The 23,607-nt window shown below is 37.0% G+C and overlaps 1 protein-coding gene across 4 annotated transcripts in view; it reads right to left on the bottom strand.

The window, feature by feature from the left end:
* LOC110449695 overlaps nt 1-23,607 on the bottom strand; it is a 150,039-nt gene that overhangs the window by 105,446 nt on the left and 20,986 nt on the right. For 2 of the 4 annotated variants that reach the window (XM_021496723.1, XM_021496724.1), the window contains exon 3: nt 11,437-11,487. The exons of the other annotated variants lie outside the window; for them this stretch is intronic. In XM_021496723.1, coding sequence (XP_021352398.1) covers nt 11,437-11,487 — 51 coding nt within the window. The remainder of the gene's footprint in view (nt 1-11,436; nt 11,488-23,607) is intronic. 4 annotated transcript variants of the gene reach the window in all.

The raw sequence follows: 23,607 nt of genomic DNA, 5'->3' as shown, positions 1-23,607 counted from the left end.
AACCATTGAAGCTAGCAACTTTCTCTTTTACCATTTGTCGAAATTTGAAATTGGCATTAGAATTTTTAATCATCTATCATCAACCTGCTCCCTTAGCCCTTTCACCACTGTAAACCAAAATGGACTCATCCATATCAATGCATGGCAGTGTCTACTAAAGTTACATAGGGGTGAAAAGGTTAGTTGTGCAGTCTGACCAAAACATAAACACTGGAACAGTACACTAACATTGATATACTTTACCCATCAACCAGATATAAAACCTAGGGAGATTTGTTGGTAGATTTCATTACTCAACACCTTATGAATCAATCATGTGACCTTCAAATTAGGCCCAAAACCCTTAACACTCAGCACAATTTAATATCATAACGCTAGATTCTTAGTTATTCAGATCTAGTTTTATAAAGACGTTCACACATTTCATTTTTGTGGCCTTGAAAATGAGTCAAGGCCATTCATTTGAACGAACTTGATGGCCCTTCATTCCAGCATACAACTGATAGAATACATTATCCTAGACAAAGTTCCATAGCAAGAATTCCACAGGAGTGGATTTTTCGCTTGCTCAGCGCTTTTAGTGAGAACAGTGTTTTGGCTTGAGTTATCGCATAAACAAGCAAAAATTAAGAGCAAAAAGACGAACAGCATTGCTATGTCAAGTGTGATATGCCAAAACGCGGAAAGTTGAAACTGGACAGAAAAACCTGTAATATATGTTGAACATTATTGTTGAGCATTACCGTACAAAGTTTGAAAGGAGCTGATTTAAAAAAATAAACAGTTCTTGCATTTACTACTCAATGTCCTTATTTGGCAATAAAAGGGGCATTACTCCACCAAAAATGCATGTAAACTACTGAAATTCAAACACGTTCAAGCTATATTGGTATGCAATATGTGTACTAAGTTTGAGTTCAATCAACCAAAGGAAACTCAAGATATCGCACGGAAACCCTGTTTCGGATGACGCAACAGATGACGATGCCATCGACAAAGTAAATACCTATATGTCGCCTCGCGTTGCAGGCAACACAAAACTTGGGTCATATTTAATGAAGTGATTGCGAGCGTAGTATTGTAGTTAAATATCAGCAGATTTTACTTAACTTTAAACTCAGTCTAAGGCTTTATATATTGAACATGCGGTTACTAAATTTCATCAATATGACATTGAAACCAGCATTTATCTTGCTGAAACCAGATTGTGGACAGACAGACAGATGAATGTATACATTTTTGTCTAGCAGTCACTCTTTCATTTGATCAAGATCAAGTTCAACAGAAACATACAAAGCTAAGGAATAAGAACAGCCTGAAAGTTGAGAAATAAATAAAGTTGTCAATTTCAAGATAATCCTGGTGGCCATCTTTTTTACCCCATTTAAGCTGAAAATGAAATACGGAAATATACATAACTAAGAACAAAAAGGAACCTAGATCCAAACATCTTCAAGGACTTTCCCAGAAGTAGCGATAACAAACTGTAAGTGTCAGATTTTTTACACGATTTAGATTTCACCCTGCCAATATAAATAAACGTAGTGCCGCCTTAAAACTTACCTGGGCCTGTAATGTATCCAGCAAATAGGGTTGGAATAATGTCCAATTTTCATGTAGGTTGTTACAGACCTGCTAAATTTCATGAAATATGATATTTGTAAGTTATCATATGTCATTTTCATATCACACCCTGTATCAGCCCAGGGGCTATAAGCCAACAGCCTGGGTATATGGGTCGAGGGGTTGGGACTGATAGAGGTCGATGACTGATATGGGGTACGATATGAAATTGGTCATATAATAACGTTTTTATCATACTCCTATTGATATTGTTAAAATTTGTTTGATATTTTGAAGATTAAGTGATAATGGTGTATGTATACATCTAAGTTACTAGGGCAGAGGTACCTTGAGATAATTATATATATATATATATATCTGCATTGCACGGTTCCAGTTCGGCATCTTAAATTCAACTAGAACCTCCTTGTTTGTAAATTTAATTTTAATCATAACACCCCTCCTGATGAGCTGCCCTGCACAGTCATATGTGTTGGGCAGCTTCGTTTATCATATAGTCTGGTAATGTTTCACTTTTTGCAATACTTGCATGTCTGATACATTAAAATGTTTCTTAATTTAAAATATCATGAGATTTGACATGTAATTGCCTTAGTTTGCATGCCCTTCAGCAAATATGTCCAATATCAAGTTAAAATCTTAAAACAACAAAATTAATAATGTATACTCTATGGTATTAGTGAATACCTCTAATTGTCTGTCACAGAGATAATATAGCTAACATTTAATACTATTTTAACACCTGTAACATGTAACATGTAAACTAATAAAATCTAGTTACATAACCCTTGGAGTTGATGCTTGACTTACTTGTATTTTTAATACATGAACCGACAATTGTACTACAAAATAAGATTGTTTGTATTTTACATTTTTTAAAAAGCAAATATAATCAAGCTAAAAAAGATGTAGGTTGCGAAGTACGCAATCTTAGGATTATCTGCATGTTGAAGTTGTACTGTATTTACATTGCTATCAACATAAAACAAGACTTCTCATAAAATGTTTTAAACATCCTTTTTAATCAGTTAAGATAAAATTAACCTTTAATTTTTTTTTCATTTAACATCTTGACTTCAATTAATCTTTATTTTTATTCAGCATCTTGACTTTGTAGTAGAGTTAGAAACAAGTAATAATTTACATTCAAAATGTAATCTTTACTTTCTAGTAGAAGTTGTCAAGTTAATAACTATACATGTACATTCTAAATGTTGACGAAATGCTGAAGCATTGTGATCGTGGATGACCAGTGTTATTAATGGTACATGTATACCTAATGCGTAGAACTATTTTTATGTGAGATAGGAGCACCTTTTGGCTGCACAGAGCTAAATATCACGTAAACAGTGCACATACTAGAGGATACATTAGTGTTACAGCTTGCATACATTGACCGATTTTACACACGCATGCTCAGCTTAACTGACTGGTAGTAGGTCATATTGTACATCTCCGCTGATTTCATACAATGTCCTGTTGTCACTCCAGTCATTCACAACTCTAACACCATTTTACAGCCTTCTTAAAATTAAATACAGTTCTTAATTCATTTTATTTATTGCGGTTTCCCAAACAGGTTTATAGGATCATGTTTATCCAAGTTCTTTTAAATCTTAAGATTTGAGAGAAAAAAGTTGTTTACTGACTGTCTTTTTACGACCTGACACTAACTAACAAGTGTCAGAAGAGATCGGATAAACAAACAACACAAACTGTCTAGCAACCCTTTATACTCGAGCTTTCATACAATGTCAGCTTGACCCTTTCACCACCATAAAACATAATGGACTTAACCAGATCAAGGCATGGTAGAGTTTATTAAAGTTACTTAGGTTAACAATATATCACACACAATTCCTACGTTTGACAAGACATACAGACACAGTATATTACTGTCAATATGTCATCACAGAGTGCTGGGGTGTACAATTTCATATTTAGAGTACTAAGCCCTCCAGCAAGTTTTACCAGCCCAAACTATATTTTCCAGTAAACATTTGTGGATTACTAATTCCCAGGCACTCACAGAGAAAATTGCTCTGTGTCAAACTTGTAATTACTTCGTGGACCTATGAATTCGAGGATGAAGATTTACAAATGAAATCAACAACATTTTAAACAAGAGGCACAATGGGCCTGCATCGCTCACCTGGTATTAATCTCACACTTGTAATCTTAAAAGTGGACTTAAATACAGCTACAGGCAGAATATCAGTGTGACCTTGAATGACAATCAATGACATTAAATTGAAAGTGGGTCAAGGTCATTCATTTGAACAAATTTGGTAGCCCTGATTGCTACAGGCCAAATATCAGTACCCTGGGCCTTTTGGTTATTGAGAAGAAGTTGTTTGAAGATTTTAAGACATTTGACACCTGTGACCTTGAAAGTTGGTCAAGGCCATTCATTTGAACAAACTTGGTAGCCTTCATCCCAGCATGCTACTGCAGGCCAAATATCATCACCTTAGGCAGGCCTCTTGGTTATTCAGAAGAAGTTGTTTAAATGTTTTGAACAGAGTTGACCCCTGTGACCTTGAATATAAACCAAGGTCATTTATTTGAACAAACTTGGTAGCCCTTTATCCCAGCATGTTACTGGCCAAATTTAAGCACCCTAGGCCTATTGGTTATTCAGAAGAAGTTGTTTAAATGTTTTAAACATATTTGACCCCTGTGACCTTGAATATAAACCAAGGTCATTTATTTGAACAAACTTGGTAGCCCTTTATCCCAGCATGTTACTGGCCAAATTTAAGCAGCCTAGGCCTATTGGTTATTCAGAAGAAGTTGTTTAAATGTTTTAAACATATTTGACCCCTGTGACCTAGAATATAAGTCAAGGTCATGCATTTGAACAAACTTGGTAGCCCTTTATCCCAGCATGTTATAGGCCAAATATCATCACCCTAGGCCTTTTGGTTATTCAGAAGAATTTGGTGAAAGATTTTAAACATATTTTGACCCATGTGACCTTGAAAATGGATGAAGATCATTTATTTGAACAAACTTGGTAGCCCTTCATCCCAGCATGCTTCTGGCAAAATATCATCACCCTAGGCCTTTTGGTTACTTCGGGCCAGGTGAGCTAAAAAAAAACTGAAAATTAGTGATTTCACAGTACAAGGCTACAGATATGTTACCTTTAATACACAGGCAAAGTAAAAACTGATTTTTTTATTATTGATACCTGTTATAATTTATTCATAGCTGTCAATTTCCTACATATGCACATGAAATCAGGCCCCTAGAGAATATTTTTGTCAAAGAGACCATAAGTTTAGCATAGTGTATACAAATGTCTGCAGACCATTACATCAAAAACATGTACATTATGTATAAAAAAAACACTGAAAAGTTTTGAAATCTTTCCTCAGTGTTATGCAAGCTCTCAGCTTTAAGACTATTAATAATTCTAAAAACAGATTAAGGAAAACTGAAGTAGTGAAACATTTAGGAATTACATAATGAAATTACAGAAATTTGAAATACAGAACTTTCCAGAAAATAGTTATGTATCCATTCAAAGAGTTCAATAAAAAAGATTCTATAAACTTTAAGATACTAGAATATGATGTTAAGTAATCTTGTTTCAAATTTCAGGAGAGAATTCAGTAGTTTATGATTAGTTCAGTATTATGATTTACCGTTACAGCTTTGAGTGACAATTTCAGTAGTTCGGAAGTCGATCCTCAAAAATATTTTGACAAAGGCTTCTGAATACATCTTCATTGTGATAAGAGTATTCCGTCTTTGTGAATTGCAGAGTTATCTTCTCTTGGGAGCAGGTATTGATTGTTACGTCATTGGTTTGTGTGAGAAAATTACATCGTTTTCTCAAAAATTGATGACGTTACTTTCACAAACAAGTGACGTAACAATAATTACCTGCTCCAAAGAGAAGATAACTCTGCAATACGCAAAGACGGAATACAGCGCAGACCATTGTTTATGACATATTCAGAAACTAAACAACCAATTTAAAAGCTTATTTTGTATGCATGTCAACTTCACAACCCAAACATATTGTCCTGTTTTGAGGAAATTGTGTTTTTTTTTCATAATGCATCTTTAGAATATATTCAATAAGTTTCCTTTACACTTTATATCTAAAATGATCATCTATGTTTTTTTACAATGAATCTTTACAATATATCCAATAAATAACCGTTCCAGTTTGTATGTAAAATAATTTCTCTCGCTAAGTTGAAACTATCTTAATTTAACAAGAAAGTACATAAATGGTGGGTTGTTCTCATCCTCGTGAACGCGATCCTCAGATTATTGATCACTTGCCTGACATAAGCATGCATGGTAATACTACATACCTCACCAACAAATCTCTGTTATATTGAATCACACTTCAATTTCAGTGAAGCTGTTATTCCTTTCACAGATGTGCGGTCGCAAAACGCACCAAAATTACCGTGTGCACATCATCTACACATGCACAACTCCCTGTTATGGGATAAAATGTGCACATGTTTGCATTATATCTGTGCATGCATACACAGAACATTCATATATGTGACTGTATATTCACATACATGTCGAATAGGGGTCATTTCAAAAAGAAACTGTCCCAATTCTTGTTCGGCAGGATCTTTTGTTACAACTTCTGAAATATTACTTAAAATCTGTCACAATGTTGTCATAGCTGTGAGCGAGGTCAATCATCATCGTGACAGATTGAGATGTTGTGTCTGTTAGTACAAGTTGTGAGAAATGGACAGTCAGGTTATTAGTTCCTGGTATTTTGTACTTATTTTCTGGCATCATTATTTGGCAAGGGGGCAGCAAATCAATGTGTATCTAGACTTTGGTGTGGGTGACTAAGCAGAGACCATCAAATAGACAAGAGGCCCACAAGCCTTAATAGTCATCTGAGTTAAGGAAAATAAACATACCATGCTGTTTAATCGGAACAAAATACAACAAAGATCTGTAAGTTGAAATCCTGGGTACTAAATTAACCAAAATAAATGAAAAGCATTTAATTTTAGATTTTTGCTGAACAGAACAGGTAGAGTTTTAAAAATGGTGGCCATTTTGGATTTCAAACACACCCGAAAATAACAAATCTGACACAAATCATCTGAAGAACATTCCGGACATATGTAAAGAAAGTCTAAAAATAGTTAGCTAGTGGACATTGAGAAGATATTATAAATGTCAACAGTGGACAATGTCAAAGGAGAAGTTCTGCAGGGGAGACCACATCAGTTGTCACGTACTATCATGTAGTCAGGGATACAGAAGGGCAATGGTGTTTCTGTAGAATCATTTATTCTCAAGGGGTTAAATTTTCGTGGATTTTTGTTATCCACGAAATAAATGAAATTTAATGTCCAATGAAAATTTATGATTTTACAGTAGGTGGAGAGTATGTACAGGTAGATGGAGCATGTGTACAGGTAGATAGAGCATGTGTACAGGTAGATGGATCATGTGTACAGGTAGATGGAGCGTGTGTTCAGGTAGATGGAAGGTTTGTACAGGTAGATGGATCATGTGTACAGGTAGTTGGAGCATGTGTACAGGTAGATGGAGCATGTGTACAGGTAGATGGAGCGTGTGTACAGGTAGATGGAGCATGTGTACATGTAGATGGAATGTGTGTACAGGAAGTTGGAGCGTGTGTACAGGAAGATGGAGTATGTGTACAGGTAGATGGAAAGTGTGTACAGGTAGTTGGAGCCTGTGTACAGGTAGATGGAGCATGTGTACATGTAGATGGAATGTGTGTACAGGAAGTTGGAGCGTGTGTACAGGTAGATGGAAGGTTTGTATAGGTAGATGGAGCATGTGTACAGGTAGATGGAGCATGTGTACAGGTAGTTGGAAGCGTGTGTACAGGTAGATGGAGCATGTGTACAGGTAGATGGAGAGTGTGTACAGGTAGATGGAACGTTTGTACAGGTAGATGGAACGTTTGTACAGGTAGATGGAGAGTGTGTAAAGGTAGATGGAACGTTTCTACAGGTAGATGGAGCATGTGTACAGGTAGATGGAGCGTGTATACAGGTAGACGGAGCATGTGTACAGGTAGATGGAGTGTGTACAGGTAGACGGAGCATGTGTACAGGTAGATGGAGAGTGTGCACAGGTAGATGGAGAGTGTGTACAGGTAGATGGAGCATGTGTACAGATAGATGGAGCACGTGTACAGGTAGATGGAGTGGTATACAGGTAGTTGGAGAGTGTGTACAGGTATATGGAGCGTGTGTACAAGTAGATGGAGCACATGTACAGGTAGATGGAGGGTGTGTACAGGTAGATGGAGCATGTATACAGGTAGATGGAGCATGTATACAGGTAGATGGAGCGTGTGTACAGGGAGATGGAGCATGTGTCCAGGTAGATGGAGCGTGTGTACAGGGAGATGGAGCATGTGTCCAGGTAGATGGAGCGTGTGTACAGGTGGGTGGAGCATGTGTACAGGTAGATGGAGGATGTATACAGGTAGATGGAGCATGTGTACAGGTGGGTGGAGAGTGTGGACAGGTAGATGGAGCATGTGTACAGGTGGGTGGAGCGTGTGTACCGGTAGATGGAGCATGTGTACAGGTAGATGAAGCGTGTGTACAGGTAGATGGAGAGTGTGCACAGGTAGATGGAGGGTGTGTACAGGTAGATGGAGCATGTCTACAGGTAGATGGAGCATGTATACAGGAAGATGGAGCATGTATACAGGAAGATGGAGCATGTATACAGGAAGATGGAGCATGTATACAGGAAGATGGAGCATGTATACAGGAAGATGGAGAGTGTGTACAGATAGATTTAGCGTGTGACAGGTAGATAGAGCATGTGTACAGGTAGGTGGAGAGTGTGTACAGGGAGATGGAGCACGTGTACAGTTAGATGGACCGTGTGTACAGGGAGATGGAGCATGTGTACAGGGAGATGGAGCGTGTGTACAGGTAGATGGAGCACGTGTACAGGTAGTTGGAGAGTGTGTACAGGTATATGGAGCGTGTGTACAAGTAGATGGAGCACATGTACAGGTAGATGGAGAGTGTGTACGGGTAGATGGAGCATGTATACAGGTAGATGGAGAGTGTGGACAGGTAGATGGAGCATGTGTACAGATAGATGGAGCGTGTATACAGGTAGATGGAGCATGTGTACAGGTGGGGGGAGAGTGTGTACAGGTAGATGGAGCGCGTGTACAGGTAGATGGAGAGTGTATACAGGTAGATGGAGCATGTGGACAGGTAGATGGAGCGTGTGTACAGGTGGGTGGAGCATGTGTACAGGTAGATGGAAGGTTTGTACAGGTAGATGGAGCATGTGCACAGGTAGATGGAGCACGTGTACAGGAAGTTGGAGAGTGTGTACAGGTATATGGAGCGTGTGTACAAGTAGATGGAGCATATGTACAGGTAGATGGAGGGTGTGTACAGGTAGATGGAGCATGTCTACAGGTAGATGGAGCATGTATACAGGTAGATGGAGCACGTGTACAGATAGATGGAGCGTGTATACAGGTAGATGGAGCATGTGTACAGGTGGGTGGAGAATGTGTACAGGTAGATGGAGCATGTGTACAGGTGGGTGGAGCATGTGTACAGGTAGATGGAGCGTGTGTACAGGTAGATGGAGCACGTGTACAGGTAGATGGAGCGTGTATACAGGTAGATGGAGCGCGTGTACAGATAGATTGAGCGTGTGAACAGGTAGATGGAGCACGTGTACAGGTAGATGGAGCACGTGTACAGGTAGATGGAGCGTGTGTACAGGTAGATGGAGCACGTGTACAGGTAGTTGGAGCCTGTGTAGAGGTAGATGGAGCATGTGTACAGGTAGATGGAAGATTTGTACAGGTAGATGGAGCATGTGTACAGGTAGATGGAGCATGTGTACAGGTAGATGGAAGGTTTGTTCAGGTAGATTGAGCATGTGTACAGGTAGATGGAGCATGTGTACAGTACATACTACTTTACAAGAGGGTACATCATACAGGTGTACACCATAGTGAGGCCATTGCCTGCGACTCACACACTCAAACAGTCGTCAGCATGAAGTGGTTTCATATAATTCAAGATACAATATTAAATATAGCAAGACAAACTAGCAGAGATAGTTGCACACTGTAGAAACAGTGCACACCATGTACCGTACCAGAACAAGCATTGTTACAGGCCCTCACTACCAGCCAACCCACAACTCAAATATTTGAACGCTCTCCAGATTTTTTACATTCCTCAATGCAAAATGGAGATGTAAACCTGATTGCCTTTAGTGAATGCTAATTCCCATTTCCTTCGCTTGGATTCTACCCTAATACTACTAATTTGACATGATCATGACCCTTCACTACACAGCCAATATACCCCTCCATCATCGACTCACAAATACTCTCCGCTGTCATCTGGGCCAAAATCACACTATACCTAAAAATAAAACCTTTCAGTAAAATATTCATCTTTCTGACAAGTAGAAATCAAGAATTTAAGACAACATTCTATCATTTTGAGAAATGTTCAAACTCATTGTAATGCCATATAGTGAGTATTCTGGGATGCATTGAATTCAAACTTATGTAGGAACCAGATGACCTCCAGGAATTCCAATCCCTACAAACCTTGTAGGCACCACCAGTTTCACTCAACCATCCTGCCTCACATTTTACATGGATGTTATTCAAAAGCTCTTTTGATGATATTGGTAATTTTCTTGCCCCAGATATTTATTTCATCCAAGCCGGTCTAATATTAACATTCTGCTTGTCATCATCTCTCAAGATGGCTGCCCGAAGTCAAGCTCAGGTTCCCTGTATACGTACCACTACCAAAAACTCGAACTACAAATTAGAAACAGTTTTTCCAGCATGACTAATAAGCTTTGATAAATCAGTTCAGAAAATAAAACTATACCTTGTGGTACTTTCATGAAAATATAATAAAAGTGAGACAAATGAAATATAATCAATAACATGGACAACAGTGTTTGGAGTGTATAAGTTCAGCAGTGTTTGACAGCGATTCGAATCCTGGACATCGGATTGTTATATTATCGTTCTAACCAACAGAGCTGCATGGTCAAAAGAAATGTTCTGGCCCCTTTGTGCTCAAGTTAAATCCAAAATGAAATTTTGGGGAGGTTACTGTATACATCCAAAACCAAACCAGTGCTGTATGGGACACGGATACTTAACTTTATTCTTGCCTGATAATGCCAATGTTAGCTGCTTTCCTACCACATCAGATGATGGAACACTGTCTGGTTCAAAGTAACGCTTTATAGAGTGTTGTAATTCTACTTTTAACATACCTTCAGGACTGATCCCTTCATTCGTTTTTGCCATAATCTGTGGGTGTTTTTTATGGTGTTTTTGATAAGTCTCAATTTTACTCGTCATAACAACAATCAAGTCTATAGGGGATTATAGTCTATTATTCCAAATCTCATTTGACTATTAAAAGTTTGAATTATTTGAGACTAAATATATAAGGTCACGCATTTTCCTACAATGTTCCACAAGACATTTAGAGATTGGAATTATCCCCTCGTCAACAACACAAGATATTACTGAATTATGTGCCATCTGGTCTGTTCCAGACGAACAAAAGAAAGAAGAACATCAAACTCTCATGTTGTAAAATTTTAAAAAAATGTCTGGAAACTCATATCAACACAATTTCATTAAAATGTATCATACTCTTCGTACACTTGCAGATAAAACACCAATTTCTTTTTCAAGTTGCTCATGTTCGGAATGTCATTATTTCTGAGAGAAATATGGAACATAATTGCTTAAAAACTGCACTCCTCATTCCTGCCGAGGTCACATCAAACCCACTTTCCTGATTACCTCCCCTTTACAATCCCTCCTACTCCACTTACCTCTCCGTTCTGTGCACACTCTCCTCGGCATTTGGGAACAGTTGGAACAACCTAAAATTTAAACAGTTCATAGACAAATGCAACTCAACTGTAGCTTCCTGAGAAATATTTATTCTTATAGGCATAGGTTTCTGAGAAACACATATTACCCTTTATATTCTCTTGTAAGCATAGATACCTGCGACACCTATATTGTCTTGCAAGCATTGATACATCAAATACCTTTGCCTTGAATTTATTTTCTGGCAACACCTATTTCATTTTGTTAGCATATCACTTATACGCGGGACTCTTGTTTTATTTTGACTGTAAAGCTACCTCTGGGACACCTGCATATTATCTTATAAGTAAAGCTACCTCAGGGACACCTGTATATTATCTTATAAGTAACGTTACCTCAGGGACACCTGTATATTATCTTATAAGTATAGCTACCCCATGGACACCTGCATATTATCTTACAAGTAAAGCTACCTCAGGGACACCTGTATATTATCTTATAAGTATAGCAACCTCATGGACACCTGCATTTTATCTTACAAGTAAAGCTACCTCAGGGACACCTGTATATTATCTTATAAGTATAGCTACCTCAGTGACACCTGTATATTATCTGATAAGTAACGTTACCTCAGTGACACCTGTATATTATCTTATAAATAACATTACCTCAANTATCTTATAAGTAAAGTTAATCTACCTCAGGGACACCTGTATATTATCTTATAAGTAACATTACCTCAGGGACACCTGTACATGTATATTATCTGATAAGTAAAGTTACTGTACCTCAGGGATACCTGTTTATTATCTTATCAGTGAAGTTACCTCAGTGACACCTGTATATTATCTTATAAGTAACATTACCTCAGGGACACCTGTATATTATCTTATAAGTAAAGTTACTGTACCTCAGGGACACCTGTATATTATCTTATAAGTAAAACTACTGTACCTCAGGGACACCTGTATATTATCTTATAAGTAACATTACCTCAGGGACACCTGTATATTATCTTAACAGTTAAGTTACGGTACCTCAGGGACACCTGTTTATTATCTTATAAGTAAAGTTACTGTACCTCAGGGACACCTGTATATTATCATATAAGTAAAGTTACTGTACCTCAGGGACACCTGTATATTATCTTATAAGTAAAGTTACTGTACCTCAGGGACACCTGTATATTATCTTATAAGTAAAGTTACTGTACCTCAGGGACACCTGTATATTATCTTATAAGTAGAGTTAATGTACCTCAGGGACACCTGTATATTATCTTATAAGTAAAGTTACTGTACCTCAGGGACACCTGTATATTATCTTAACAGTTAAGTTACGGTACCTCAGGGACACCTGTTTATTATCTTATAAGTAATGTTACATCAGGGACACCTGTATATTATCTTATAAGTAGAGTTAATGTACCTCAGGGACACCTGTATATTATCATATAAGTAAATTTACTGTACCTCAGGGACACCTGTATATTAGCTTATAAGTAAAATTAATGTACCTCAGGGACACCTGTATATTAGCTTATAAGTAAAACTACTGTACCTCAGGGACACCTGTATATTATCATATAAGAAAAGTTACTGTACCTCAGGGACACCTGTTTATTATCTTATAAGTAACATTACTTCAGGGACACCTGTATATTATCTTAACAGTTAAGTTACGGTACCTCAGGGACACCTGTATATTATCTTGTAAGTAACATTACCTCAGGGACACCTGTATATTATCTTAACAGTTAAGTTACGGTACCTCAGGGACACCTGTTTATTATCTTATAAGTAATGTTACATCAGGGACACCTGTATATTATCTTATAAGTATAGCAACCTCATGGACACCTGCATTTTATCTTACAAGTAAAGCTACCTCAGGGACACCTGTATATTATCTTATTAGTAAAGTTAATGTACCTCAGGGACACCTGTATATTATCTTGTAAGTAACATTACCTCAGGGACACCTGTATATTATCTGATAAGTAACATTACCCCAGGGACACCTGTATATTATCTTATAAGTATAGCTTCCCCATGGACACCTGTATATTATCTTATAAGTAAAACTACTGCACCTCAGGGACACCTATATATTATCTGAAAAGTAACATTACCTCAGGGACACCTGTATATTATCTGATAAGTAAAGTTATTGTACCTCAGGGACACCTGTATATTATCTGATCAGTAAAGTTACTGTACCTCAGGGACACCTATATATTATCTGAAAAGTAACATTACCTCAGGGACACCTGTATATTATCTGATAAGTAACATTACCTCAGGGACACCTGTATATTATCTGATAAGTAAAGTTATTGTACCTCAGGGACACCTGTATATTATCTGATAAGTAAAGTTATTGTACCTCAGGGACACCTGTATATTATCTTGTAAGTAACATTACCTCAGGGACACCTGTATATTATCTGATAAGTAACATTACCCCAGGGACACCTGTATATTATCTTATAAGTATAGCTTCCCCATGGACACCTGTATATTATCTTATAAGTAAAACTACTGTACCTCAGGGACACCTATATATTATCTTATAAGTAACGTTACCTCAGGGACACCTGTATATTATCTTATAAGTATAGCTTCCCCATGGACACCTGTATATTATCTTATAAGTAAAGTTACTTTACCTCAGGGACACCTGTATATTATCTTATAAGTAACATTACCTCAGGGACACCTGTATATTATCTTATAAGTAAAGTTACTGTACCTCAGGGACACCTGAATATTAGCTTATCAGTAAGTTTACTGTACCTCAGGGACACCTGTATATTATCTTAACAGGTAAGTTACTGTACCTCAGGGACACCTGTTTATTATCTTATAAGTAACATTACCTCAGGGACGCCTGTATATTATCTTATAAGTAAAGTTACTGTACCTCAGGGACACCTGAATATTAGCTTATCAGTAAGGTTACTGTACCTCAGGGACACCTGTATATTATCTGATAAGTAAAGTTATTGTACCTCAGGGACACCTGTATATTATCTTATCAGTAACGTTACCTCAGGGACACCTGTATATTACCTTATAAGTAAAGTTACTGTACCTCAGGGACACCTGTATATTATCTTAACAGGTAAGTTACTGTACCTCAGGGACACCTGTTTATTATCTTATAAGTAAAGTTACCGTACCTCAGGGACACCTGTTTATTATCTTATAAGTAACGTTACATCAGGGACACCTGTATATTATCTTATAAGTAAAGTTACTGTACCTCAGGGACACCTGTTTATTATCTTATAAGTTATGTTACATCAGGGACACCTGTATATTACCTTATAAGTAAAGTTACTGTACTTCAGGGACACCTGTATATTATCTTATAAGTAAAGTTACTGTACCTCAGGGACACCTGTTTATTATCTTATAAGTAAAGTTAATGTACCTCAGGGACACCTGTATATAAATATTATCTTGAAAGCATTTATAGCAACATGTACTTTGGAAATCATATTTATTCTGAATGCAAAGCTACTGGAAACACTAGTATATTATCTTGAAAGCATAGCTATCTGTAGTTTTCTAGCTAGATAGACATATTTTCAGGTAATTTTTGCTGTTGGTTATAGATAGTAAAGGTGTCCCATACTAAATTTCCACCAATCAAACCCTCAGTAACACGACACATGGAAAGGAATCCTTGCTTCATCAATAAAAATTTAAAAAAATCCTTTACAAACATCAACAACTCCAGACAAAACTGAGTGGGAGCATGTGGAACAAACAATCGTGTCAATAACCTGATTTCAATGAGGTCTTTCCTGTGTCACTATGACAATCTGTGTACATGGCTCCAGACGACAATTTAAAGGCTTTTCTGTAATAAACAGATTCAAATCTGCTCCTTCAACCAAGTATTTGATAGCTCCTTTTTATCAAAAGCTCCAGATAAATTCATTGCCAGAGATGATGGATCTTGTGTGTTGAATCCGTTTTCTTCTGCTTTTCAGATCATCACAAAAGGTTTAAGATGTCTGATTTCATCATGTATAACGTTTATGAAAATAACTCAATACAGTAGTTAGTAACAATTAACTCAGATGACAACAGTTTTCTTATTCAGTTTTTACATTGAAGCTTTTTATTGTGCAGGTGGTGCAGACTATTTCCGTCTTACAAATCCAAAGCTGCACCCGACGTTGTGGTATTTCATAACACAAATACAATACCATACCAGACGTGGGATTTCATAACACAAATCTAATACCATACCAGACATTGTGGTATTTCATGGCACAAATCTAATACCATGCCAGACGTGGGATTTCATAACACAAATACAATACCATACCAGACGTGGTATTTCATAACACAAATCTAATACCATACCAGACATTGTGGTATTTCATGACACAAATCTAATACCATACCAGACGTGGGATTTCATAACACAAATACAATACCATACCAGACATTGTGGTATTTCATGACACAAATCTAATACCATACCAGACATTGTGGTATTTCATGACACAAATCTAATACCATACCAGACATTGTGGTATTTCATGACACAAATCTAATACCATACCAGACATTGTGGTATTTCATGACACAAATCTAATACCATACCAGACATTGTGGTATTTCATGACACAAATCTAATACCATACCAGACATTGTGGTATTTCATGACACAAATCTAATACCATACCAGACATTGTGGTATTTCATGACACAAATCTAATACCATACCAGACATTGTGGTATTTCATGACACAAATCTAATACCATACCAGACATTGTGGTATTTCATGACACAAATCTAATACCATACCAGACATTGTGGTATTTCATGACACAAATCTAATACCATACCAGACATTGTGGTATTTCATGACACAAATCTAATACCATACCAGACATTCTGGTATTTCATGACACAAATCTAATACCATACCAGACATTGTGGTATTTCATGACACAAATCTAATACCATACCAGACATTGTGGTATTTCATGACACAAATCTAATACCATACCAGACATTCTGGTATTTCATGACACAAATCTAATACCATACCAGACATTCTGGTATTTCATGACACAAATCTAATACCATACCAGACATTGTGGTATTTCATAACAAAAATCTAATACCATACCAGACATTGTGGTATTTCATAACAAAAATCTAATACCATATCATGTGCAAAGCTAGAAAGTAAATAACAATTACTGTTATAATTTTCTTTTGGGGTCAAAATGGTAAACATAACCTTATAGGTTGTTTCAGCATCTTGGACACCAAGCTTAACACCGGTCAGGACATATTGTTTTGGTTTGTTAATTCTCCGTTTCGTCCTATGAACAGCTATGGTCATTTAAGGACAAGCCAGGTTTGGTGGTGGAGGAAAACAGAAGTCCGCGCGGCAGGCCAGAACCTTACAACTGCCCCACGCACCTATAAGCCTCAAACCCGCGACACATTGGTCGTCAAACCTCGTTGAACACATGATGCACATACACTACAAGCATTCTGATTAGTTATTGGTTTGAGACTGAGAAAATGTATTTTTCACCACCGAAAAAATATTTGATAACTATCACTGCAGTTTCACTTATAATGAAAATGGAATGCAATGCAGTCTTATATCTGTATCTGCCTGACTTTCTCACTTTAACTTCATTGATGCTATTTACAGGGTTTTTTAAAGTCACAAAAACCTTCTGTTTTTTTAAATATCCATGCTTTTCTTCAGGAATAATTCTAAAACTTATAGGAAATCACTGTAGCTCACGATATCGTGTATATTTTCCCTCCCAGTTGTGCAGTATTCTACGCAGAGTTACGTTTACTTGTCACACAGGAAATCACTTTGTCATAACAACACCATCCATAACAGTTTATTGTTTCTTAGGAAATGTTTTATACTCCTAACATTTCCAACAATTATCTTGGATGCATTTGATGGCCATTGCATGTTTGGGTTTGAGTGATATCTTCATAATTAGTAATGACACTAATTACATTTTCTTTTATTTCAGCAACATCTCAGAGAAAAAAAACCAATGTATGGCACACAAGAACATGTACCACAAAATAGATATTGTCAGACAACTATTAAGCATGAAGGATAATTTCAAACACTCTGCTCCTTTTCCCCACACCAGGGCCCGTTTCTCGAAACCATTCTCATGTTCAAACTCAAATTTTGTGCCCAATATCTTGTTAAGGTAACTAATAAATTTTAATAATCACCTCATGTCAACATTTTTGGAAGAATATGGTAGAGACTTTAGGCCGTTTTCTATTTTAAATGTTAACACTTGACTATCTGACCGTATCTCATTTAAGCAAGTTACAAGGAAGTTGGTTTGAGCACAGAATTCATGCTTGAGAATGAGAATGGTTTCGTGAAATAACAGCCCCGATTTTACAGTCTTTAAATAATCTTTTTTTTTTCCAATTTTGAAACTTTTAACAGAATGGAACAGTAATTGTGAATTGCTGAGTCAGCCATGGACACGTCAAGTTTGGCTAAGACAGATCAATGAGGCTGTCTATGGACAAAGTTGAGCAGCAGTATTAACACTCCCTATCATCAAGCAGAGGTACAAGTTTGATGTTCCTATTGTGTCTGCAATCACAAGCTCTAAAACAAAACATTCTAATTATTCATCAGCAATTCTCATTTCCATCAAAATGAATATTGAAATAAGCCAGCATACATGCACGCTGGTGGGCAGTGTGTTACACCTCGGGGTTGATGATGAACTAGCCAGCACGCGTGAGACGCCAGCACCAGACTACCAGACCTATACATCTAGATAGGAGCAGATATATACATGGAATTATTGATGGATTGGTCGGCGCGTCGCATTGATTGCACAGTGTCCCTGCTAGCACTGCTGCCTGACCAGACGACCGGTAAACGCCGTCTAGACAGCTCCAAACGACACAACTTCACCACTTGCATAGACAACATGTATTCTCCTTTTCTCATTTAATTTCCCCGACGCATTTTCTCCAGGTCTATAGTCAATACTGGGTGCAATGTGTCTGGGAGCTCGACCACGATTCCGACAGGCTGGTGGAACACCTACATATGACTTGGTGGAAGACTTGTGGCAGGAGTTGTGTGACACTATGGGATGATGAATCGTCAGACCTTCGGGTCATCACCACAGCAGTCTCATCATCAACTCATACATCATGTCATTGAAAACAAATCAAAGTAACGGAAAAAAAATTAAACCAATCAATTAAAATCTAGGCCAAAGCGTTTCTGCTAGTCTGGCAAAATGATTCAAAAATCAATATTTAAGCACTTACGATAATAAAGACTTACAAAGTCCAGTGCAAACTACCGTCACAACCACAAAAGAAGCATGCAGATTTGAGTCTGTGGTACAGAACTTTTAACTAGATATAATGTTAACAAAATTAAATGTTTTAGCCAATCAAAATTAAGCCATAACAGACATCTTGAATCCCAAAAATCAAACACTGTAGGATAAAAACATACCCCCTTATGTATAGCTCCTACGTTGTATGTACTAGGCCACCCCAATAGACTTATAATGGTAAACGTCTTGGCAAATCAGCGACCATATTGAATCCCGAATGCATGTGCCACCAGCTGACCATCCGAAAGTACATAATACCAAATACAGACATAAGAAGGAGGACAGAATGCAAACCTATAGAAGTAAGAGCACTTGTGAGGGGCTAGTAACAAGAAACAGGGGAAAACAGTATGTCCTCAAACAAAGTAGGAAAGAATTGTGTCTCTTAACACAATGTTAAAAGTTCTTTCTAAAATAAGGTGAAATTAGCGACAAATTAACAAACCCAATTATGATCTTTCATCACACAGGAGGTGTGGATGGCAAAAAACACATCCCTTACCCTTTGAACTTCAAGGTCAAAACTGACCACATTCAGACGGAAGAAGGCTATATATAGTGTTAAAATAGAAAAACAAGAAGGGCAGTATAACTATTAGATTCTTCTTAACATCTCCTGGGCCTCATTTACATTAACTTGACACATTAAACCTCAATAATCCCGCATCAGAAGCCCCAGTTCGAGTCCCTACCAATCAGCGGACCAACCTACAGGGTATTCCGAGGTGTTAATAACATCACGTTTTCCCACTTATATGGAACCCTACGATAAATCTTGGATGTCCAGTGTCCATCCTCGGACTTCCTAATTAGGAAATAATTTTATTTTTCCCCGAGTAGTGATTTTGTAGGCAGAGTTGTTACTCTATGTCATATTGATGGTCTGTTCATTAGATAATACTCTTCAGTTGTCCTTCCAAAAGGTTGCCATTCCGCCTATCTCCATTTTCACGAATATTTTCTGTAGATCTAAAATTCAACCTTAACAAAAATCACACTCTTGTTAACTTCATAATAAAGCTCTTCTTGCAACTCTCAAACTAAAAATATGAAAAAAATCATCGATATAATGATTTCATATATTTTTATCCCATCAGACTGTGGGGTCATTGACATAAACATCTTTTTGGTACTTTTGAATTCCAATCACTATGTAGTGCTAATTCAGGGTACTGGCTAACACTGGGTGCAGTTATTCAAAACATTTATTTTTTACCACAAACACCCTATTAAAAACATCTTGTCCTACCTGCTTTAAAATCACTCCTCCAATTTAAACATCCCCCAAATTCTCAATGACATATTCAAGTCAAAACAAAAATTTCCCGAGAGGATGTATATTTTGTGGTATTTTGTGCAAATTTATTGATGTCTGAAATCACATATTTGTATGAATCAGTCACAAGTGACGTCAATTCCAGCAACTGCATTCAAAGTGCATAACTGATCCACTTTAAAACACAACTTTGATGGTACTCTTATATATATATATAATTACATGTACATGTAGAGATATGCCAAGAAATGTAGGACGCTCATGAAAGTTTTAATGTGGAAAATGAAAGTCCTTTCCAAAATCTTGGTGTTCATTTAATTTTGTCTTAAAATTATGCTTAAAGTTGATTGATCATTTTGTCCATCTTTGCATTAACATATTTAATTGTATAGAAATTTGTAAATGTATGTACACTTTCATTATTGTTACCATGGCAACTGATCTCTGCCTAGAAAACTGATGCATCTTTAAGTGTGATACTGATAGTGGAGTATCAATTGTTTGGTGGATCTCTAGTGAAATTATTAATAAGAATATATATCAATATGTTATTTTGAAATATAGCATGATATTTTATGCAATTCATATTTACCTTACCTGGTATTAAGAAAATCCCATAAAAATCAAGACATTGTTTTCCTATCTCAAGGGACACAAAGGGCAACTACTCTGTAAATATATATATACTTCTTTTTATAACATTAGCAAACTCTTATCAAGTTTCAGAGAAATTGTCTGGAAACTGAGGGGCTAGTAGAATGGACAGGGTTTTTGTGCTGTTCTAATAACACAGGTCTAAAGGGTGATTATTCTGCAAGTGATCAATGATCAATAACACAGACACAACAGAAACTAACAGTGGCAACACAATTGGATGGAAATAACGAGGGGTGTCTGTACAATATTTTAACACTGGATGGACAGATGAACCAACCACATACTCTTATACATCCCAAAGAAGATGGACACGCCAACTTGACTCAAGTAAACATATATATAACTCCAGCTTAGTACACAAAAACATGTCTTCCATTGTCAGCCAATATACACATATTTGGCCTTACACTTACTTGACTTTGAAAGAGATCTCCATGAGTTCTACTGGCAAGGGCAGAATATCAATCCTTCCATGGATTTCCATATATAGATATTTTGAATATGGACAAGACACTTGTGGGGAACTTGGTGGTGTAACGTTTTCTGAGGCAGTTTCAAAGTCCAATTTTGTTTGCAACTGTACTCAAGCTTTTGGTAAATTTATTTTTATTTTTCGTTTTAACTGCACAGTAAGTTTTTATATCGCCAATGAGGAAATGCTCTCAGGGAAACTGGCTACAATAACATAAAAGGTCAAACAAATTCACATCTTAAAGGTTACTTAAAACTGAGTAAATCATAGGACTCTTATTCTCTAGTGGTGGGCAATATAAATGTGTTGCAATTCCAATACATTTCGTCATTGTCTAGTAATTTGGTTTTGAAAGGGCAATATGTAACATTTTTTTTAATAATTTCGTACAGTCATGAAATAATTTCACAGAAATAATATTAAGATTGCATCAACATTGTCCAAATCAAACTCCACACTAGAACTGTTAGCTAAAGGCATACCTGTACCCTCCGCTTGACCCAACACTAGAACCATTAGCTAAAGGCAAACCTGTACCCTCCGCTTGACCCAACACTAGAACCGTTAGCTAAAAGCATACTTGTACCCTCCGCTTGACCCAACACTAGAACCGTTAGCTAAAGGCATACCTGTACCCTCCGCTTGACCAGTTAAGTTTTTAAATTGCACAAACAAAGCACCCGAACAGAACTGAAGTTATATCTGTTGCTGTCTCGGCCAATCTTATATCCAGATAGAAATTATATGAACTGCCTTAATTAAACCAATTAACTGGCTTGATGTTTTCCACTGGTTTTTTGATATTCTTGCTGATCATTTCAAATACTGTGATTTAAGAAAGATAATGGACGATTATCATATACCTGAAGATACTTTTTTTCTATATTCAAGGCTTTTATATGGAAGGTTGTTGACTCTTGGCATTAAGAAGTTTTTCTTTTTTTCTATATTCAAGGCTTTTGTATGGAAGGTAGTTGACTCTTGGCATTAAGCAGTTTTAGAAGAACATTTTGATTTGGTAATGTTTAAACGGGACTTCAGGGGTGCATGGGTTAAGCTAGCTGTGTGGCTGGTACATAACAGTGTGAAGGAAAGTTATCCATTTACATGGACAAATACAAATAGTGTAGGTGTTGGAATCCATTTCAAGGCATAAAGATCAAGTTTTCAAATTTTGCGCTGTATTTGTTTTGAACAAGTCTTTTGATAATTCAGGCTTCAATTTTGATTCATTTTAAAACAGTTCTATTCGCCTTTTGGTGTCTGTTACTGAGCGGCATTATGTATATTCTGAGAGAAAACATCTAGAAGTAAAACCGAAAGACAATTCAATAGCTGTAAATTCCTCTAAAAATATTTTAAAGACCAATATCACTAGGTTGTATCTATCTGTTGAAAATGGTTCAAAATGATTAAGTGCAACTGCACCCATTTTCAAAAAGGAAGAAAATGTAATCAAAAGTTTGTGCCATGCTTTCTAGATGTTTTGAGACCTGAGTGGAAAACTTCCTGTGTCTGTGCTTGTATCAGACAGGGAAATATCATTAATGGAGAAAGCTAATTATAGCTCTACTGTATGATGAAGTTAATGTGGGCAATCAAGTGTCTCAGACATAATGCCATAGACAAGGCTCTGTTAATACAGGCCATAACGTTCTCAGCCAGCAGCTTACACGAACAAACACCGGGGCACATTTCTGTGAATATTTTGACAAATTAATTGCACCTATATATCTGTAGTTACTCATTTTGAGGGAATAAGATCTAAGAGTCAGGTCTGTTCTGTGTTCAGTTCTATCACTCAGAGGGAATGTCTGCAGCCTTCCCTCCGCTAGATATCTTGTACATTTGTTGTCTGTTTATAATCATACCGTTTCCCGCTCATTAATTGTCTATTGGTACCAGTTCTGTGATTATTGTTATAAATAATCACTTCACTTTCACCTGTACTCTATTTCGTATCAGTCTTTCTGCATTGCAAATTCAATTAATACAAAAACTCCTGTCATGAAAAAGAAGTGGTAAATAGTATATATTTGTTTTTGTAAATTGCTTGCATACATGGCAGGGGACATATTCTGATGGTATGGCAATGGAAAATTCTGATGATAGTTGGCAAGGGACAAGTTCTGATTATATGGCAGGGGACAGGTTCTGATGGTACGGCAGGGGACAAGTTTTGATGGTACGGCAGGGGACAGGTTCTGATGGTACAGCAGGGGACAAGTTTTGATGGTACGGCAGGGGAAAACGAAGTTCTGATGGTATATGGCAGGGGACAAGTTCTGATGGTATATGGCAGGGGACAAGTTCTGATTATATGGCAGGGGACAAGTTCTGATTACAAGTTCTGATGGTATGGCAG

Source organism: Mizuhopecten yessoensis, unplaced genomic scaffold, assembly GCF_002113885.1.
Source record: "Mizuhopecten yessoensis strain PY_sf001 unplaced genomic scaffold, ASM211388v2 scaffold4791, whole genome shotgun sequence".
Lineage (NCBI taxonomy): Eukaryota > Metazoa > Mollusca > Bivalvia > Pectinida > Pectinidae > Mizuhopecten > Mizuhopecten yessoensis.
The sequence above is the reverse complement of the archived record's forward strand: the minus strand, read 5'-3'. Positions and strand labels throughout refer to the sequence as shown.